Source organism: Castor canadensis, chromosome 16 (genome assembly GCF_047511655.1).
Source record: "Castor canadensis chromosome 16, mCasCan1.hap1v2, whole genome shotgun sequence".
Taxonomy (NCBI): Eukaryota; Metazoa; Chordata; class Mammalia; order Rodentia; family Castoridae; genus Castor; species Castor canadensis.
In genome coordinates, this window is record NC_133401.1 from 21,942,855 (window position 1) to 21,959,311 (window position 16,457).

The following is a 16,457-nucleotide window of genomic DNA, read 5'->3' on the forward strand; positions in this document are numbered from 1 at the left end:
AAGACAGGGTCTCACCATGTAGCCCAGAGTGGCCTTGAACACCTGGACTCAAAGTGATTCTCCTGCCTCAGCCTCCTGAGTAGTTGGGATTCAAGGAGTGCGCCACTGTGCTTGGCTAGGACCCACCCTGGACTCTTACTGTTTCATTTGAAAATTGTGCACACACAAATACACACACACCAGCCTTCACCCCACTGTTACTGCAAAGAGTATTTGGAAAGAGAAGGGGTTCTCTACACAAATGATAATGCAGTAGGTGGGGTAGGGGCTCGGGAGGGAGAATTGTGAACTGGGAGAAGAAAAGGGTTTCAGTGCCTACAGGGAGAGCACCTGGTACAGACTTCCCCCTTGAGGTCATGGGAGGCCAGCGGTTGATGTAGGCGGACTTTTTCTTTTTTCCCCTGGGACTGGGGTTTGAACACTTGCAAAGCAGGCACTCTACCACTTGAGCCACATCTCCAGTCCATGTTACTCTGGTTAGTTTGGAGATGGTGGGGGGTGTCTCTTGAACTATTTTCCCAGGATGGCCTTGAACCTCGATCTTCCTAATTTTAGCCTCCAAAGCAGCTGGGATTACAGGTGTGAGCCACCACACCCAGCTGGAAGTGGACTTTTGCAGAGAGTCAGTGTCCACCCTGTAATAAGAGCTTTCCTTCAGATTGCTTGTGGTTTTCTTCAGCAAAGGAAGAAGTGAGGGCGTGGAGTGGGAGGGTGTCGGAGGCTGGGAGAGAGGAAGTGAGCCGCGACCTAGACGATGGAGAAGAGACCTGAGGAAGCTGTGCTAGTTAGCTCTGAGTGGGTGCTGGCAGTTTGCGGTTAATCATCTCAAGTGACTCCACTGGGCTTGCTCAGCGGGGTGGGCCAGCCGGCCAGCCGTGGGGTGTCACAGAGTTCATGTGATGATGGGGGAAAAAAGTCTTTGTGTGTAAGACACGATTCTGGTGACTGATTATATCATCTGTGCTGGGTAAGGAAGGAGAAGATGGGGGTGGGGGCAGGGGGGAGAAATGAACCAATCCTTGTGTGCACATATGAATAATAAAAGAAAAATGAAAAAAAAAAAAGGAAGGAGAAGATGTGAGAGGAGGGAGGGAAATAGAGGAAAAGGGTAGGATCTAAAGACTGGAAGTCCAGCTGGGTGTGGTGTTACACGCCTGTAATCCCAGGTACTCAGAAGGTGGAGGTAGGAGGAAGAGTTCGAGGCCAGCCCAGTCAAAGTTAGCGAGACTCTGTCTCATAAACAAAATACAGCCGGGTACGGCACCAGTGGCCCATGTCTGTAATCCTAGCTACTCAGGAGGCAGAGATCAGGAGACTCTAAGTTCGAAGCCAGCCCCAGGGAAATTGTTCGTGAGACCCTATCTCAGGAAAAAAAAAACCCAATACAAAAAAGGGCTGGTGGAGTGGCTCCTGGTGTAGGCCCTGAGTTCAAGCCCCAATATGGGAAGAAAAAAAAAAAAAACCAAAGGGGACATCTCAAGTGGTAGAGAGCTTGCCCAGCATGGGAGAGGCTCTGGGCTCCATCCCCAGGACCACAACAAATTGAATAAATAGATAAATGAATTAATGAATAAACGGATGAATGGGGGCCCTGTTGGCATCTCAGAATTGAAAAGCCATGTACAATCTGCTTCACCTCTTCCCCTGTAACATCCCTCACTCTGCTGTGGCCACACTGGCCTCCATGATCCTCAAACACTGCTCATGTGCTCCTGCCTCAGGACCTTGGCACACTGGCTGTTCTTCCTGAGTGTTTTCTCTCCAGAAAACCTTCCTCCCTCCTCCTCCTTCCAATCTTGTGTTAAATGTTACCTTAGTGGGGAGTGTAGCTCAAGTGGCAGAGTACCAGCCTAGCAAGTTCAAAGCTATGAGTTCAAACCCCAGTACCACCCACAGGCACACATGCACACACACTGATCGGAGGCTCCATATGAGGCTGGAAGAGGAGTGAAGAAAAATGGTTGGAAATAGAATGTTTGTTGATGACTGCACAACATTCACTGGAATCAGCTCTCTACCAATGGTTTAACCACCATGGAAGTACAAGTAGAAGAGGAAGCTGAAAACCATGGTAGAGGTGCATTTGTCACCTGGGGGAGGGGGGAAGGACTTTTCCCTGGGAGGAATGGGCTTTGTATGTTCCCTGTAATAAAAGGGACATCTCTGGGATATGAGAAAAGAAAAACAAGGAACAAAAAAACCACAATGCAGTCAGGCCAGTGCACAGCTGTAATCCCAGCACCTGGGAGGCAGAGGCAGAAGGATCAAAAGTTTGAGGCCAGTCTAGACTATATATCAAGATCTTGTGTGAAAGAGGCAGGGAGGGAGGGAGGGAGGAGGAGGAGGGGCGGGGGAGATTATAAGAAAGGGAAGAACTGGTTTCCTCACCTTTTCCACTCACATTCCTTGGTGTGAAGCCCCTTCCACTCTCTTAAAAGTCAGCAGTGTAGTATCTTCCCTTTAGTCCTCTATAGATTATATTTGTTTAGGTGGGACTGGGGTTTGAACTCAGTGCTTCACACTTCCAAAGCAGGTGCTCTACCACTTGAGCCACCCCTCCTGTCTATTTTGCTCTGGTTATTTTATTGTTTTGGGGCAGTACTGGGGTTTGAACTCAGGGTTTCATGCTTGCTAGGCAGGCACTCTACCACTTGAGCCACTCCACCAGCTGCTCTGGTTATTTTGGAGATGGGGGTCTCATGCATTTATTTGCCCGAGCTGGTCTCCAACCGTGATCCTCCTGATCTCAGCCTTCCAAGTAGCTAGGATTATAGGCGTGAGCCACTGATGTCTGGGTCATATCACCTCTGCATCTCAAAAATCCATCACTTATCCTTATCTGCCAGCCTCTTTTGTTGAAAAGAAAAGAAAAGAAAAAATAACCATTGTAATAGAAGGTAACATTCCCTATCCCAGGGATGAAGATGAGGATACAGTTTAGGAGCCATGATTCAGCCTGCAACGTTGTAATTTACTTATTAGATTTCTTCCCCTGTTAGAATCCAGTTCTGAGGAGGGCAGGCTGTTCAGCATCTGCAGTACCAGGGAATCGAACCTATGCCTCATGCATGCCAAGAAAATTCTCTACACTTGAATTATACCTCCTTTTATTTTATTTTATTGAAATAAGGTCTCCATAACTTTGCCCAGGTTGGCCTCGAACTCACCATTCTCCTGTCTACACTTCCTGGGTAGCTGGGATTACAGGCATGAGCCACTGTACCCAGCTGCAACTTTTTTTCCTGGCCTTGTCTCTAGCAACCTAGGACAGTTCCTGAAACATAGTGATCACTTGATCACTCAATAAATGACAGATAAGATGTGCTTGGAGCACCCCTAGCTTTCGGGGCTCCTCTGAGACAGAATAGACAGACAGTGTCTCTATGATAACCTTCACCGCACCACCTCTCTGATTCGGCAACTGGAACTCTCAGTCTGGGACCCTCAGATCACTTCACTTGGTGGTAACTTCCTACTTAAGTCATTTGCAGGGCTTGGCCTGCAAATTCCCACATGGTCACTAGGGGATGGTGTGGGCCTGCTTTCCCAGCCGATTTCCCCCAGTGCACCCCAGGCTCTTTTCAGCTTCGCTCTTTTGTCCCCAGCAGTCCCAACACAGCCCGGCCAATGGGACCTGCATCACCTCCTAGCTTGTCACTTAGGGCTAGCACCTGTTGGCCTCCACCATCAGACCAGGAGGTTTCGACAGAGGACACCAGTCTGACCCTGTCCTGGGTCACCACAATCCCCCAACACAGTCCCCTCAGAGGCCTCAGGATGCACTTAGGTTAAGGATTTCAAGATTTTGCAAGGGAACATTTTTATTTAATCATCTAGATTTGTAAGAGAGGGATTATCGTCACATTGTATGGGCAGCCCAGGTGCACTTGGGGATTATTTAGTTAGTTAGTTAGTTGGTTTTGAGCCCAGAGCCTAGCACTTGAGCGACAACGCCAGCTTTTGGTGGGGATTTGAACTAGGATCTTTAATTTCCAGACATTCAGCGATCAGTGCCCACCCCACGTTCTCTCTTGCTGTGGTTTCACTGGCTAGAATCCAGTCACGTGACTATACCCAGCCGCAAGGACCGCTGGGGAATGTAGTCCAGTTGTGTGTCCAAGAACAAGGGACACTTTGGATGAATGCTCAGCCAGTGTCCACTACCGCTGGCCCACAATGACACATGATTAGACCCACTGTTGCCCCGCTGATCTTATTTTGCCTCTTCTCATCACCCTGCTCGAGCCACCCTAGCTTTGTTGCTCTTGGATTTGTTTTGTATTTGTAGTGCTGGGGTTTGAACTCTGGCCCTCTTGCTTGCTCAGCAGGTGCTCTCTGTACCTCTTGAGCCATGTCCCCAGTAGTTGCTGCTTTTTGAATTCGCTGAAATCACTCCTCCCGAGAGCATTCGCACTGGCTGTTCCTGCTGGCTATGATGTCTTTCTTTCTCCCAAGTGTCCAAATGTATCCCTTTACCTCTGGAAGTTTTTTTTTTTTTTTTTTTTTGGTTTTCAGTGCTGGGGACAGAACCCAGGCCTAGTTCATGTAGGCAAACACTGCTCTACCACTGAGCTACACCCCCAGCCCCACCTCTGCAAGCTTGATTTGGGGGACGAATAGTTTGTTTTTGCAATACCTCCAAAAGATGCTGTCATTTCCTGGATTCACAGCACACTCACTTTTGCATATAATTGCAAATGTAATTTCTGGCATCATTTTATTATACCCTGAGTTTTCCTGAGGTGCAGCTTGGACACACATACACACATACACACATTTTTTTGGCGGCACTGGGGTTTGAACGCAGGGCCTCACACTTGCTAAGCAGGTACTCTTACCACTTGAGGAACTCTGCCAGCCCTTATGTATATTTTTAAATCAAAACTTCAGACCAGGGATTTCTGAAATAAAATTTTTTTTTCATTTTATTTTGTCTCGGCAGTATGAGGGTTTGAACTCAGAGCTTCCTGGTTGCTAGGCACGTGATCTACTGCTTGAGCCATACCTCTACCCCCAAAGGATTTCCTTCTTTTTTTGCAAAGTAGTAGAGTTTTATTGAGAGTGAGAGAAAGTGAAAGTACACTCCCCCAGGAAGGCGTGTGGGGGGAGCAGTCTCTGAGCAAGGTGGCTTAAGAGCAGCACCAGTAAATAGGTCAAGAGCTCAAAGGGTTTTTGGTTTTTTTTTTTGGGCAGTACTGGTGTTTGAACTCACACTAGCTAGGTGAGTGCTCTACTACTTGAGTCACTCCACTAGCTCAAAGGGTTTCTTCAGCCATTAAAGATGTGAGCCAGTAAAGGACCAGGTCCTGGGACAAGTTTACACAAATTATCAGCAATAAGCTAGATGGCTAGGTGCTGGTGGCTTCCGCCTATAATCCCAGCTACTCAGGAGGCAGAGATCAGGAGGACTGTGGTTCAAAGCCAACCCTGGCAAATAGTCCTCAAGACACTAGCTCAAAAAAACCCATCATAAAAAAAAGGGCTGGTGGAGTGGCTCAAGGTGTAGGCCCTAGAGTGGGCTATGAGTATTTTTACAGATTTTGGGAGAGAAAGTGTAAGTAGTTTATATTTAATCTACTTTGGCTATAGATGAAAGGAACAGGGAAAAATGAAGTAGAGATTTGTGTACACCTATAATTCCAACACTCAGGAGGCTGAGGCAGGAGGAACTACTGTTGCAAGCCAGCCTGGGGTACAGAGGGAAACCCTGTCTCAAAAAGAAGAAAGCCGGGTGCCCGTGGCTCCTGCCTATAATCCTAGCTATTCAGGAGGCAGAGATCAGGAGGATAACAGTTCAAAGATAGCCCCGGTAAATAGTTGTCGAGACCCTATATCGAAAAAACCCATCACAAAAAAAGGACTAGTGGAGTGGCTCAAGGTATAGGCCCTGAGTTCAAACCCCAGTACCGCAAAAAAGGAAGGAAGGAAGAAAAAAAAAAAAAAAAGAAACTGCTGCTTCTCATACATGGTTAGGCAGGGAGGAGGAAACCAGTGGCTGAAAATGATGGTTTGGCTGTTGATAAGGAATCACATCCTGGACTGACATTATGAAATGACTTGTGACATACAGCAGGGGCTTGGTAACTCATAGCCCTCACAGCCTGTGCAGAATGACAGCCCCTAGGCCTGTTCTGACCATCCAAGGCCAAGAATTCTCCTGCCCCACATGTGGGAGAAGTTCATTACACAAAATCCAGTCTCTGGGAGTAAATGACACACTAACCCAGTTTTCCAGGAATGAACAGCCCATGTCTACAGGTCCCAATAAAAGCTGGAGGTCTTGGGACTTACAGCTCAGCACTTTCTTCTGCCTGCCTACGCTCCTGTCTGCAGAGGGCACACTCTCCCTCTGTCTGCAGAGGGCACTCTCCCTCTGCTTTGCACTAAGAAAACTACTCCTGCTTGTCTTTCCCTTGTCTGTCCTCACATGCTTTTTCTGACTAGACCAGAACTTTCTGGCCCCCAGATCTGGTGATCTTAATCTTTTTGACACTTCTAGATTGGTATTAACAGTCCAGAAAGTTTCCATATAAACAGGGCATGGTGGAGCTGGGTGTTGGTGGCTCATGCCTCTAATCCTAGGTACTTGGAAGACTGAGATGGGGAGGATCAAGATTTGAGGCCAGAGACCCCCAGCTCCAAAATAACCAGAGCAAAATGGACAGGAGGTATGGCTCAAGAAGAGTGTCTGCTTTGCAAATGTGAAGCCCTGAGTTCAAATTCCAGTCACACCAAAACCAGAAAGATCTTTATTGTAATTTTGTGCTTTGACATTGCATACTGCATATGATAAAAAGAAATAGTTACCAGGGAAATGCAAATTAAAACCACATGTCAGTTCACACCCACTACAATAAGAGACATATAACAACCAGCATTCGGTAAAGATAAGTAGAAATGAGAGTGAGATGTATATGAAGTTCCAGTCATTTGGGAGGTCATGGCAGGAGGATTGTTCAGGAACGGCCTGAGAGAAATAGGGAGATTTGTCTTAAAAAAAAGTCAAGCACTGGTGGCTCACACCTGTAATCCCAGCTACTCAAGAGGCAGAGAGCAGGAGGATCCTGGTTTTAGGCCAGCCCAGGTAACAAAAGTGAGACCCTATGTTGAAAATAACCCCCCCCCAAAAGGCCTGGTGGACTGGTTCAAATGGTAAAATGTGGCTCAAGTGGTAGAGTGCCTGCTTAGCAAGCATGAGGCCCTGAGTTCAAACCCCAGTATTGTCAAAACAAACAAACAAACAAACATAACAAAAAACAAGCCAGGAATGGTGGTAACAACTGTAATCTCAGCATTCTGGAGCCTGAAGCTAGAAGATCATGAGTTTGAGGCCAGCCTATTGTACATAGTGAGCTCCAGGCCAGCTTTGGCTACAGGTGAGACCCTATCTAAAAACAAAACCTAAGTACTGAATTTCGTCTTAAGTGTGAATTGTATGTGTGTATTGTATCTCAATTTAACTGTGATAAAAACATCAGGAGACACTGGATGAGTTACAAATGAAAACACTGGCCCACAGCTAGCTTTATATAACAGTTACTGTGACAGAATGCAATACATGGCAGACACTGCACTTCCTGAATCTTCACCCCCATAATGGAACAGAGCTCCTCTGAAATTGTCCTTCTCCCTGACAGAGGGCCCAGCCCTTCTCTTCAATGACTCCATTTTGTCCTCTAACCTGTTCTGTCTTTTTGTTTTTCCTTTTCAGTTTATCTCAAATTCCACTAAAGGCAGGCACTGCACACAATCATCTCATGCTGATAACTAAAACTACCCTGCAAGCAAAAATTGTCATTTACCTGTCACCAAAAGACCCTCAGCAGGATCCAGCGGAACCAGTCCTGAGAGTCAAGCAGCTCATGGAATACTTTTGATCCACTCTTGTCATTCCTCTGTATAATTGTAGAACTACTGACAGTATGAGGAAGACAATTTTCTTAAGAGATGGCTCTCTCTTTCTCTCTCTCCCTCCTTTTCCGTCTCTTCCTCTCTCCCTCTCTCCTTGTACTTTAGAGGCAGTGGGTGGCCAAACCTGGTCTGTTGAAACCCCCAGAGTCAGGCCTCGGTCCTGGGGCTCCAGTGACAATAATTTTCCCTATTTTACAAGTAGGTCAGCTGAGCCTGCTGTGTACAGTAAGTTATCTTGAGACTGTTTCAGCCTTTTTGCACTTTTCTATCACTGTAAGATAAGAAACAAGTTCAACACCACAAGAACAAATACAGCGCCTCATGTATGTGAGCCTGTCTCTGCTCATTCTTTTTACCTCATATAAGCAGAAGGCCAGTACCACCAGGTCACTCTCCTTAAATCCATTTTATAGACAGAGAAGGTGAGGGGCAGAGAGGTGAAGTAACTTGGCTTAGCATTACACGGCAAGGAAGTGGAGGAGACACCAGACTGGCCAGCCCTGGATGCCCGAGCACTTTTTTTTTTTCTATCATCCTTAGGAAAATTCCACTGCTACAAAAGTCAGCCTGAAGTAAACAAGTTACAGAAGAGCATGGATCACACCCACAAGCCTGTGAAAAAATCATGGTGGACTGGAGGTGCACCTCAGTAGTAATGTGCTAACATGATCGAGGCCATATGGGCTCAAGACTCAACAACGCAAAAAAGAAAAAATGAATGAATTACAAATAATGTATGCACTATCTGTGAGGGGAAAAAAACCTTTGGAACAATATTCATCCACCTGCTCAAGTATTCTGATTTTCCTTAAAAAGCTACTTTTACCTTCACCAGTAGGCTTGTTTAAAATTTTAATTCTTTCAATCACCAGGTTTTATTTAAAAAATATTGTTCCAGGTTCTGGGGGGTGTAGCTTAGTGATAAAGAGTTCTTGCCTAACAAGCCCAAGGCCCTGGGTTCAATACCCAGTACTGCAAAAACAAAACCAAAAGAAAAAAAAAAGACTGATCCATATTTGTAATTTCACTTATTTAAAACGAGTATCTGCCGTGTCTACAAAATCAGAATACTAGTCACAATCAAAATAGGACAAACGCATTTCACAGCAGTCGTTTAAGGAAAGCAACCTATGCTTCGGAGATTTACGTGAACTAAATCTTTGGCCACGCATAGGTGGGCTGAAGCCACAAACCACGAGCCTCGATTTAGGGGACCGTCCATCTCCCCTATTGCCCGACACTGGACTGAACTATCCGGAACTCTTCTGCGCCACACCACTGCAGCCGGGGGAATTCAACTTCCGTAGAGAATTCTATACTTCCGGGCGGCGCAGTCCATTCGGTTAGGCCTAAGCGGACCGGAAGTCCGTCACCTTTCTCTGCCCGCCCCCTTCCGGAGGTGACGCACGGCGGGGTTGCCGGAAGAAGTGGCGAAGTTACTTTTCCTCCTTTTTCTTTGCCCTGTTGGGGTTCGAACCTAGGACTTCCCGTATGTTAGAAAAGGGCTCTACCTCTCAGCTTCACTCCTAGCCCCCCCCGAAGTTACTTTTGAGGGGACCCAGTAGCAGTGGCGTATCAGGAACTACGGAGGACGCGAAGAAGCAGAGCAAAGGGACCAAGGCAAGTGTACCCGAGAGTGGGGAGACGCGGGGAAAAGCCGGGCCGGGACTTCCCGGCGTTGTCCGGGCGGCTCCATTCAGCTTCCCTTCTCCTTTCCTTTCTTCCCATCTGTAGCTCCCGTCTACCCTGGCCGTTTCCACGACCACGGGAGGGAGACCCTGTGAAAGACCGCCCACAAGACCCCCGCGCGCAGTCATGAGCCCCGCCTCCCGCTGGTGTTTGGAGAGGGGCGGGACCTGGAGCGAGGTATGGGGCGTGGCTTGATAAGGGCGGGCGTGGTCTGGTTGCTGGTGGGCGGGGCTAAATTGTAGCAGCTTAAGGTAGGAGGACGGAGGGCAGTCCTAGGACGAATGGGGTGGGACCTAAAAGGAAAAGATGGGGCGGAGCATATAGAAGCAGCTAGGATCTGGGTGACAGGGGACTTTCTCAGCAGAGGGGAGGGGAGTCTTAGTAAGAATAGATGGCGGGAAACTTGATGGAGGGAGGAATTGACAACAGCACGATTGAAGGAGAAGGGCTGGTACTTGGAGCGAGTGAGTGGGGCCTGGAGGGGCGTGGCCTGGGAAGAGCAGAACTTAAAAACCAAGCTGAAGGCTGACCTGGAGTAGAAGGGGCGGGCTTTGTTAAAATGGGTGGGGAGGGTCTGCATTGGGCTAGGGCTGGAAATAGTATGTACAGTAAAAGAAAATAAAAGTCCGGGACTTAATGGAAGGAAGAGTGACATCCCCATCAGGACCTGTAACTGGCCTGCTCCAGCCCTCCCTAGCCCCACAAGGTTTTCAATCACCCTGTATTCTGCAGGCTGCTCCTTGACCTCGCCATGTCATCCCCCACCACGAGTTCCCTGGACACCCCTCTGCCTGGTGAGTGATCCTCTTCCCCACGAAGTCATCACATAGTGGCAGGAGAAGCTCACTGCCCCCTCCCGTTTCCTCTCTCTCCCAGGAAATGGCCCCCCTCAGCCCAGCACCTCCTCCTCTTCACCCACCATAAAAAAGGAGGGTCCTGAGCCATGGCTCGAGGGTCCAGACCCTGATGTCCCAAGCACTGATGGGACTGGCTCTGCCTGCATTGTGGGTGAGACAAGGGTCTGAGAATTGATGTGAGGGGGTTGGGAAGGGAACTAGGATGGGAGAAAGATCAGAAATGGACTGGGAGATGGGAGGCCCCTGTTTCTTGTTTTTTTTTTTTTTTCTCTTTTTCTTTTTTTCCCTTTGTTTCTCCTGGATGCCTCATACTTTGATTCATTCTTTGAGGCCTACTGACTTGCATGTCTTTCTCTCCAAATGGCAGTCCCTTGGGGTGTGTGGATCTCACACCCTCTGTCTTCTGACTTTTCGCCTTGGGATGTCTCCTGGGCCTGTCCCTCTGGATGCTGTGTCTCTTTGTGGGTCTATGTCTCATAGCTTTACCTATCCCAGTCATTCTAGAGCAAGAGGAGGAGCCGGAGCGCAAGCGAAAGAAGGGCCCAGCTCCAAAGATGCTGGGTCACGAGCTTTGCCGTGTGTGTGGGGACAAGGCCTCTGGTTTCCACTACAATGTCCTCAGTTGCGAAGGCTGCAAGGGCTTCTTCCGGCGCAGTGTGGTCCATGGTGGGGCTGGGCGCTACGCCTGCCGGGGGAGTGGCACCTGCCAGATGGATGCCTTCATGAGGCGCAAGTGCCAGCTGTGCCGGCTCCGAAAGTGCAAGGAGGCGGGGATGAGAGAGCAGTGTGAGTGCTGAGGGATGGGTGCTACCGGTCTGGACTCACAGAAAGCCCACCCATGAGAGCCCCCTCTCCTTTCCTAAGCGGTCATGAGCCTCACCTCCCATTGGTGTTTGGAGAGGGGTGGGAATGAGGTGTGGGTGGGGCTTGATGGAAGGGGGTGGGGGTGGGGTGGAGGAAGGCTATGGGGTACAGTTTGGAGGCAGGGGCCTCCACTAAGGTCCTTGTTTCCCACAGGTGTCCTCTCTGAAGAACAGATCCGGAAGAAAAAGATCCAGAAACAGCAGCAACAGCAGCAGCCGCCACCTGTGGAGCCCGCGGGCAGCAGCAGCTCAGCCTCTGGGTCTGCAGCCTCACCTGGCGGGTCCGAGGTGGGTGGTCAGGGCTCTGGGGAAGGCGAGAGTGTCCAGTTGACAGCAGCACAGGAACTAATGATCCAACAGTTGGTGGCCGCCCAGCTGCAGTGCAACAAACGTTCCTTCTCTGACCAGCCCAAAGTCACGGTACTGCACTATCCACAGCCTCAAGGGGTGTCAGCCCAGAGGGGTAGAGCCATCAGGGCTGGGGCCCAGGCATGGGAGGATACTCAGCTCCCTGGGATAGTGGCCTTGGGAGGAGGGTCCCCCAGAGCACAGGAGTCCTGGAGTGATCTGGTCTTTGTGCCCCAGCCCTGGCCCCTGGGTGCAGACCCCCAGTCTCGAGACGCACGCCAGCAGCGCTTCGCCCACTTCACGGAGCTGGCCATCATCTCAGTCCAGGAGATTGTGGATTTTGCCAAACAGGTGCCTGGCTTCCTGCAGCTGGGCCGTGAAGACCAGATCGCCCTCCTGAAGGCATCCACCATTGAGGTATGGCTGTCGCCGTCCCTCCTACCCGTGAGGAACCCCAGACGTAGCTCCAGGACACGCTGGGATCAAAGTGCAGAGCAAGCCCAGGCCTTTGGCTTGTGAGGATGATATCCCATGGGACTGGCCAATCCTAACAACATAGTAAGAGCCTCCCATGCCAGGGAAAGAAAGGAACAAGGTGCTAAGGCAGAGAATAATTGAGGATTGGGCTGGAGGGGCCCATGTCAGAGGAAATATGTCCAAGAAACTGTTCAGAGGCCCTGACATTTGAGCCAGATCAGGATAATGAGTACTGAGGGTCGGCAGTGTGCGAAGCTCCCCTCTAAGTGCCCCCTGCATGGTCACCGAATGGGGAGAATGTCCTGGGATGGGGGCAGCATGCACCAGAGCTCCAACCTCCTGATGGCCTTCTGGGGCATGGGATGATCCTGGCCAGGTTGTTCCCTTGTTGGGGCCAGGAGGGGAGGGACTAGTAGCTAACAGGTCCTGGCCCCTGCCTGCCTCTCCAGATCATGCTGCTGGAGACCGCCAGGCGCTACAACCATGAGACAGAATGCATCACCTTTCTGAAGGACTTCACCTACAGCAAGGATGACTTCCACCGTGCAGGTACACAAGGCAGTTGGGCCACGGTGGGGAGCCCTGTGTACCTGGGGGGCCTGTGCTCTCTCATCCCCATGTAGCCTCCAAAGTGGAGCTGAGGATCGAGCTTGTGTGAGAGTGAGGCATTCATGGAGTACCAACTCCACAGGTGTCTCTGCATCCCACAGGGCCACTTGGTGGGAATTAGAAGGTCCTTCTTTCAAACCTGTCTCCTGGGGAAGCTGCTGGATCCCCCACCGGGAAGCTCACAGCTTCCCCATCTGTATAGGGTAGCCTTGGGTCCTGCCCTCTCAGAGCACTTACCTGGGCATGTGATCTAGGCACAGGGGCTCTGGGAAAGGGAGGCAAGCGTGGGTAAGGAGGGGCGTGGCCTTGCTAGCTACTGAACTGCATGTGTGGAGACCTCACTCACTCATCCTCTGCTGTCTTAGTAAGTCCCATCATCTCTCCCTAGAACACTGCTTCGTACTCCTAGGGAACCACTCCTAACCTGTCTTCCTCCTCCAGACTCAACGTTTCCACCTTTAGGCAGTCCCAGTAACCCAACGTGGGCTCTCAGGGCAGGTCTGGGGGAGAAAAGCGTTGGCTGCGGATGGGCATGTGTACAGGCCTGAGGTGAGGAGGAGCTGGCCGGTTCTAAGGAGCCCTAGGCAACTGGAGCGCAGAGAGATGGGGCCGTAGAGGAGGTGTATCCCAGCACTTCTCACCCCTGCTCTGCCACTGTGTGGCTTGTCATGTCTCCCTGGACATCCCAAGGGCTCCTTACTGGGTTCTCTGACCCCACTCTCCAGCATTGTCTGTTCTCACAGCATCAGAAAGATGTTCTCAGCACCCCAGTCAGCTGTCTCCCCTCCACTCAGAACCTTCCATGACTTCTTAGTTGGAGAAAAGCCCCAGAACTCACTAGTCCACCAGCCGTGCAGGACCAGGCTTTGTCCTTCTCCCCTGGATCACTGGCCTCCTTGCTTGTATTTGAATCCATCAACATGCTCAGCCACAGGGCCACTACTTGCAGTCCTCACCTGGAACCAGGGTATCAACTCATCCCAGTTGTACAGGACTTTCTCAGTTTGAGCACATGAAGTCTCATGTCCTTCCAAGTCCTGTGCACATCAGAGCGGGCTGCCCTACCCAGAACCCTTGCACAGACTTGTAACTTGCTCTTTTGCCTTCGCTCAAATACGGGATCTAGTGAGGCCTCCTGCCTGTAAAGTGTATAAAGTGCACTGTGATTCTCGGTGGTCCCGAGGCCCTTCGGTGCATTACCTGTAAATCTCACAGTCTCACATTCTGGGTATTTACTGATGTTTATCTTCTGTCCCCACACCCCAAAGTCCTACAAGAGCAGGGGCTTTGTCTTGTCACCTGCTCACCCCAGGGCCTGGCATGCAGTTCGTGCTCAGTAGTGTTTGATGAATGAGTGAGGGAATGGGTCAGTCTCAGAAATGAGACTGAGCAGTGGGAGCCACCTGGGGATAGGCACAATGGGACCTCTGCCTTTGTAAAGGGGGAGGACAGAGACTCGGGACACCAGGGAAGAGCTGTCAGCTGTGCATAGGATGTGGGGTGGTGATGGTGAGAGAGACAGTGCACACGCCCTTGGTCCTTGTTCCATTCTGTAGGCAGGGTTTGTGGCACACCTACGTGCCAGGCCATCCTATAGGCACAGGGATGCGGAGGTGGACAGGAGAGATAAGAATGCTGTCATCACAGCTGTCTCCCTCACCCAGGGACTGGGCCATCACAGGGACTGGAATGTGAAGCTGGTTTCAGATAAGGGGGCTGATGGTGGCCTCTGTTCTGCAGGCCTACAGGTGGAGTTCATCAACCCCATCTTTGAATTCTCGAGGGCTATGAGGCGGTTGGGCCTGGACGACGCAGAGTACGCCCTGCTCATCGCCATCAACATCTTCTCAGCTGACCGGCCCAACGTGCAGGAGCCAAGCCGCGTGGAGGAGCTGCAGCAGCCCTATGTAGAGGCCCTGCTCTCCTACACACGCATCAAGAGGCCGCAGGTACTGGCTGCTCCTCTTGGAAAGTACTTGGTCCGGGGCGGGGGGGTGTCCAGCCCCACAAGGGTCATCCCAGCCTCTGCCTACCCGACCGTGACAGTCTTGAGCTTCAGTGCACTGTTCCTTCTTTGAGAAGCTAGGCCTACCCACACACAGGGTGGGGCCCGTGCCATGCCTGGCCCCTCCCTGCTCTAGCTCCCCAGGCTTGTCCACTCTGGGAGGGAGGCCTTCCTTTCATGGCACCGCCTCTGTCCTCCCACCCTGCAGGACCAGCTTCGATTCCCACGCATGCTGATGAAGCTGGTGAGCCTGCGCACCCTGAGCTCCGTCCACTCCGAGCAGGTCTTTGCCCTGCGGCTTCAGGACAAGAAGCTGCCGCCTCTGCTCTCTGAGATCTGGGACGTCCATGAATAAGGGCCTGCCACCCTGGCCCCCAGTCTCACCTGACTGACCACCCTGCAACAGATGGATGCTGTCACCTTTCCTCCTCCTGGGGCGGAAGGGGGCCAGGCCAGGCCTCAGCCTTCAGTATGTGTCCCAGGTGGGGTCCTGGAGGACCCTCCCTGCCCTCCAAGTCTTCCAGGAGGGGTGATGGGTCACAGGTCCTGACCTCTGACCCTTCCCAACTGTCCTCTCCCCCAGCTTACACCTCAAGCCCACCATGCAGTGCACCTTGAACAGAGGGAGCTGGGGCTCATGGCTCCCCACAGCCTGGGAGGCCATAGGCCCCCCTCTTCCCCTGCTCCTTTTATTTAATAAAAACAAAACAAAATCAAGGAAGTATGAGTAGAAGTCAGCCCAGAGTGCAAACTTGAGAAGTGGAGAGGGGGTGGGCTTCTAGAGTCTCTCTCTGAATCAGCTGGTGAGATCAACAGTGTCCTCACACTGCCAGGCTGGTGGGCACAGACTACCCTAGTCCACAGTGATGTGCTCTGAGGACCTGGGACAGGTGCCTGACAGCCCGAGGCTCATCTTCCAGTACAAGGTGAATTGGAACCGCTCTCGGAGGATAAATAGGTTTAAAGATTGAGGACAAGCACTGTGCGTAGGTTCTGGGTCAGAGCTTGTATGGATGCAGTGTTGACACCCAACACAGGTGTGGGCGACGGAAACCTCAGTGGACAGGATAAAAACCTTCCTCTGAGGTCCATGCCAGACAGTGGGAAGTGGACGGGGACTGTTAGAAGGGGAGACATCCCAAAGGAGGCGCTGTTTCCAGTGGCACCTGAAACACTGGGCCGGTGGGCTGGGCCTCCGAGTTGAGGGATGGCGCGCAGTGTGGGATGCGGGGCGAGCGATGAAGTTCTTCCAGAGTTCCTAAGATGAGTTGCAGAGACGGTCTGGAGAGGAGAAGGGGTTGCTTGGGGATACGGGCTGCATTCCAGAAGATATATTTGGGGCTGGACAGCGGAAATGACAGTAGTTATAAAGTGTCCTCCGCCCTCCACTCAGTCTAGTGTACGCATGGGGAAACTGAGGCTGGGAGAACGACCTCTGTGGGGAGGGCGGGAGTCAAAATCCGGCCACTTGTTAAGCAGCGCCCGCCCGGATAGTCCTGTGGGTCTGGCCCAGAGGCGGCGGAGAGAAAAGGATGCGCGCGCAGCGCCCGAGGAGGGAGTGAAGGTAGTTGCAGGAAGGGGCGTGACTTCGGGCATACGTCACTAGAGGGCAGGGTTAATGAGACTTCCTGGGCTGCCGGGTAGAGCCACGCCCCAAGTCGGATAGAGGAGCGTGGTTTGTCTTCCCCTTGGAGGGGG

General features: G+C 51.2%; 1 protein-coding gene across 1 annotated transcript; it reads left to right on the plus strand.

Moving 5' to 3' along the window:
* Positions 1-9,300: 9,300 nt before the first annotated feature.
* Nr1h2 (nuclear receptor subfamily 1 group H member 2) lies at positions 9,301-15,476 on the plus strand. Its single transcript, XM_020160021.2, has 10 exons — positions 9,301-9,531; positions 9,646-9,777; positions 10,333-10,394; positions 10,477-10,608; positions 10,953-11,243; positions 11,475-11,740; positions 11,906-12,085; positions 12,595-12,694; positions 14,495-14,703; positions 14,968-15,476. Exons 3-10 carry the CDS (start codon positions 10,352-10,354, stop codon positions 15,112-15,114), a joined length of 1,368 nt encoding a protein of 455 aa, XP_020015610.1. The 5' UTR covers positions 9,301-9,531; positions 9,646-9,777; positions 10,333-10,351; the 3' UTR covers positions 15,115-15,476.
* Positions 15,477-16,457: the final 981 nt, after the last annotated feature.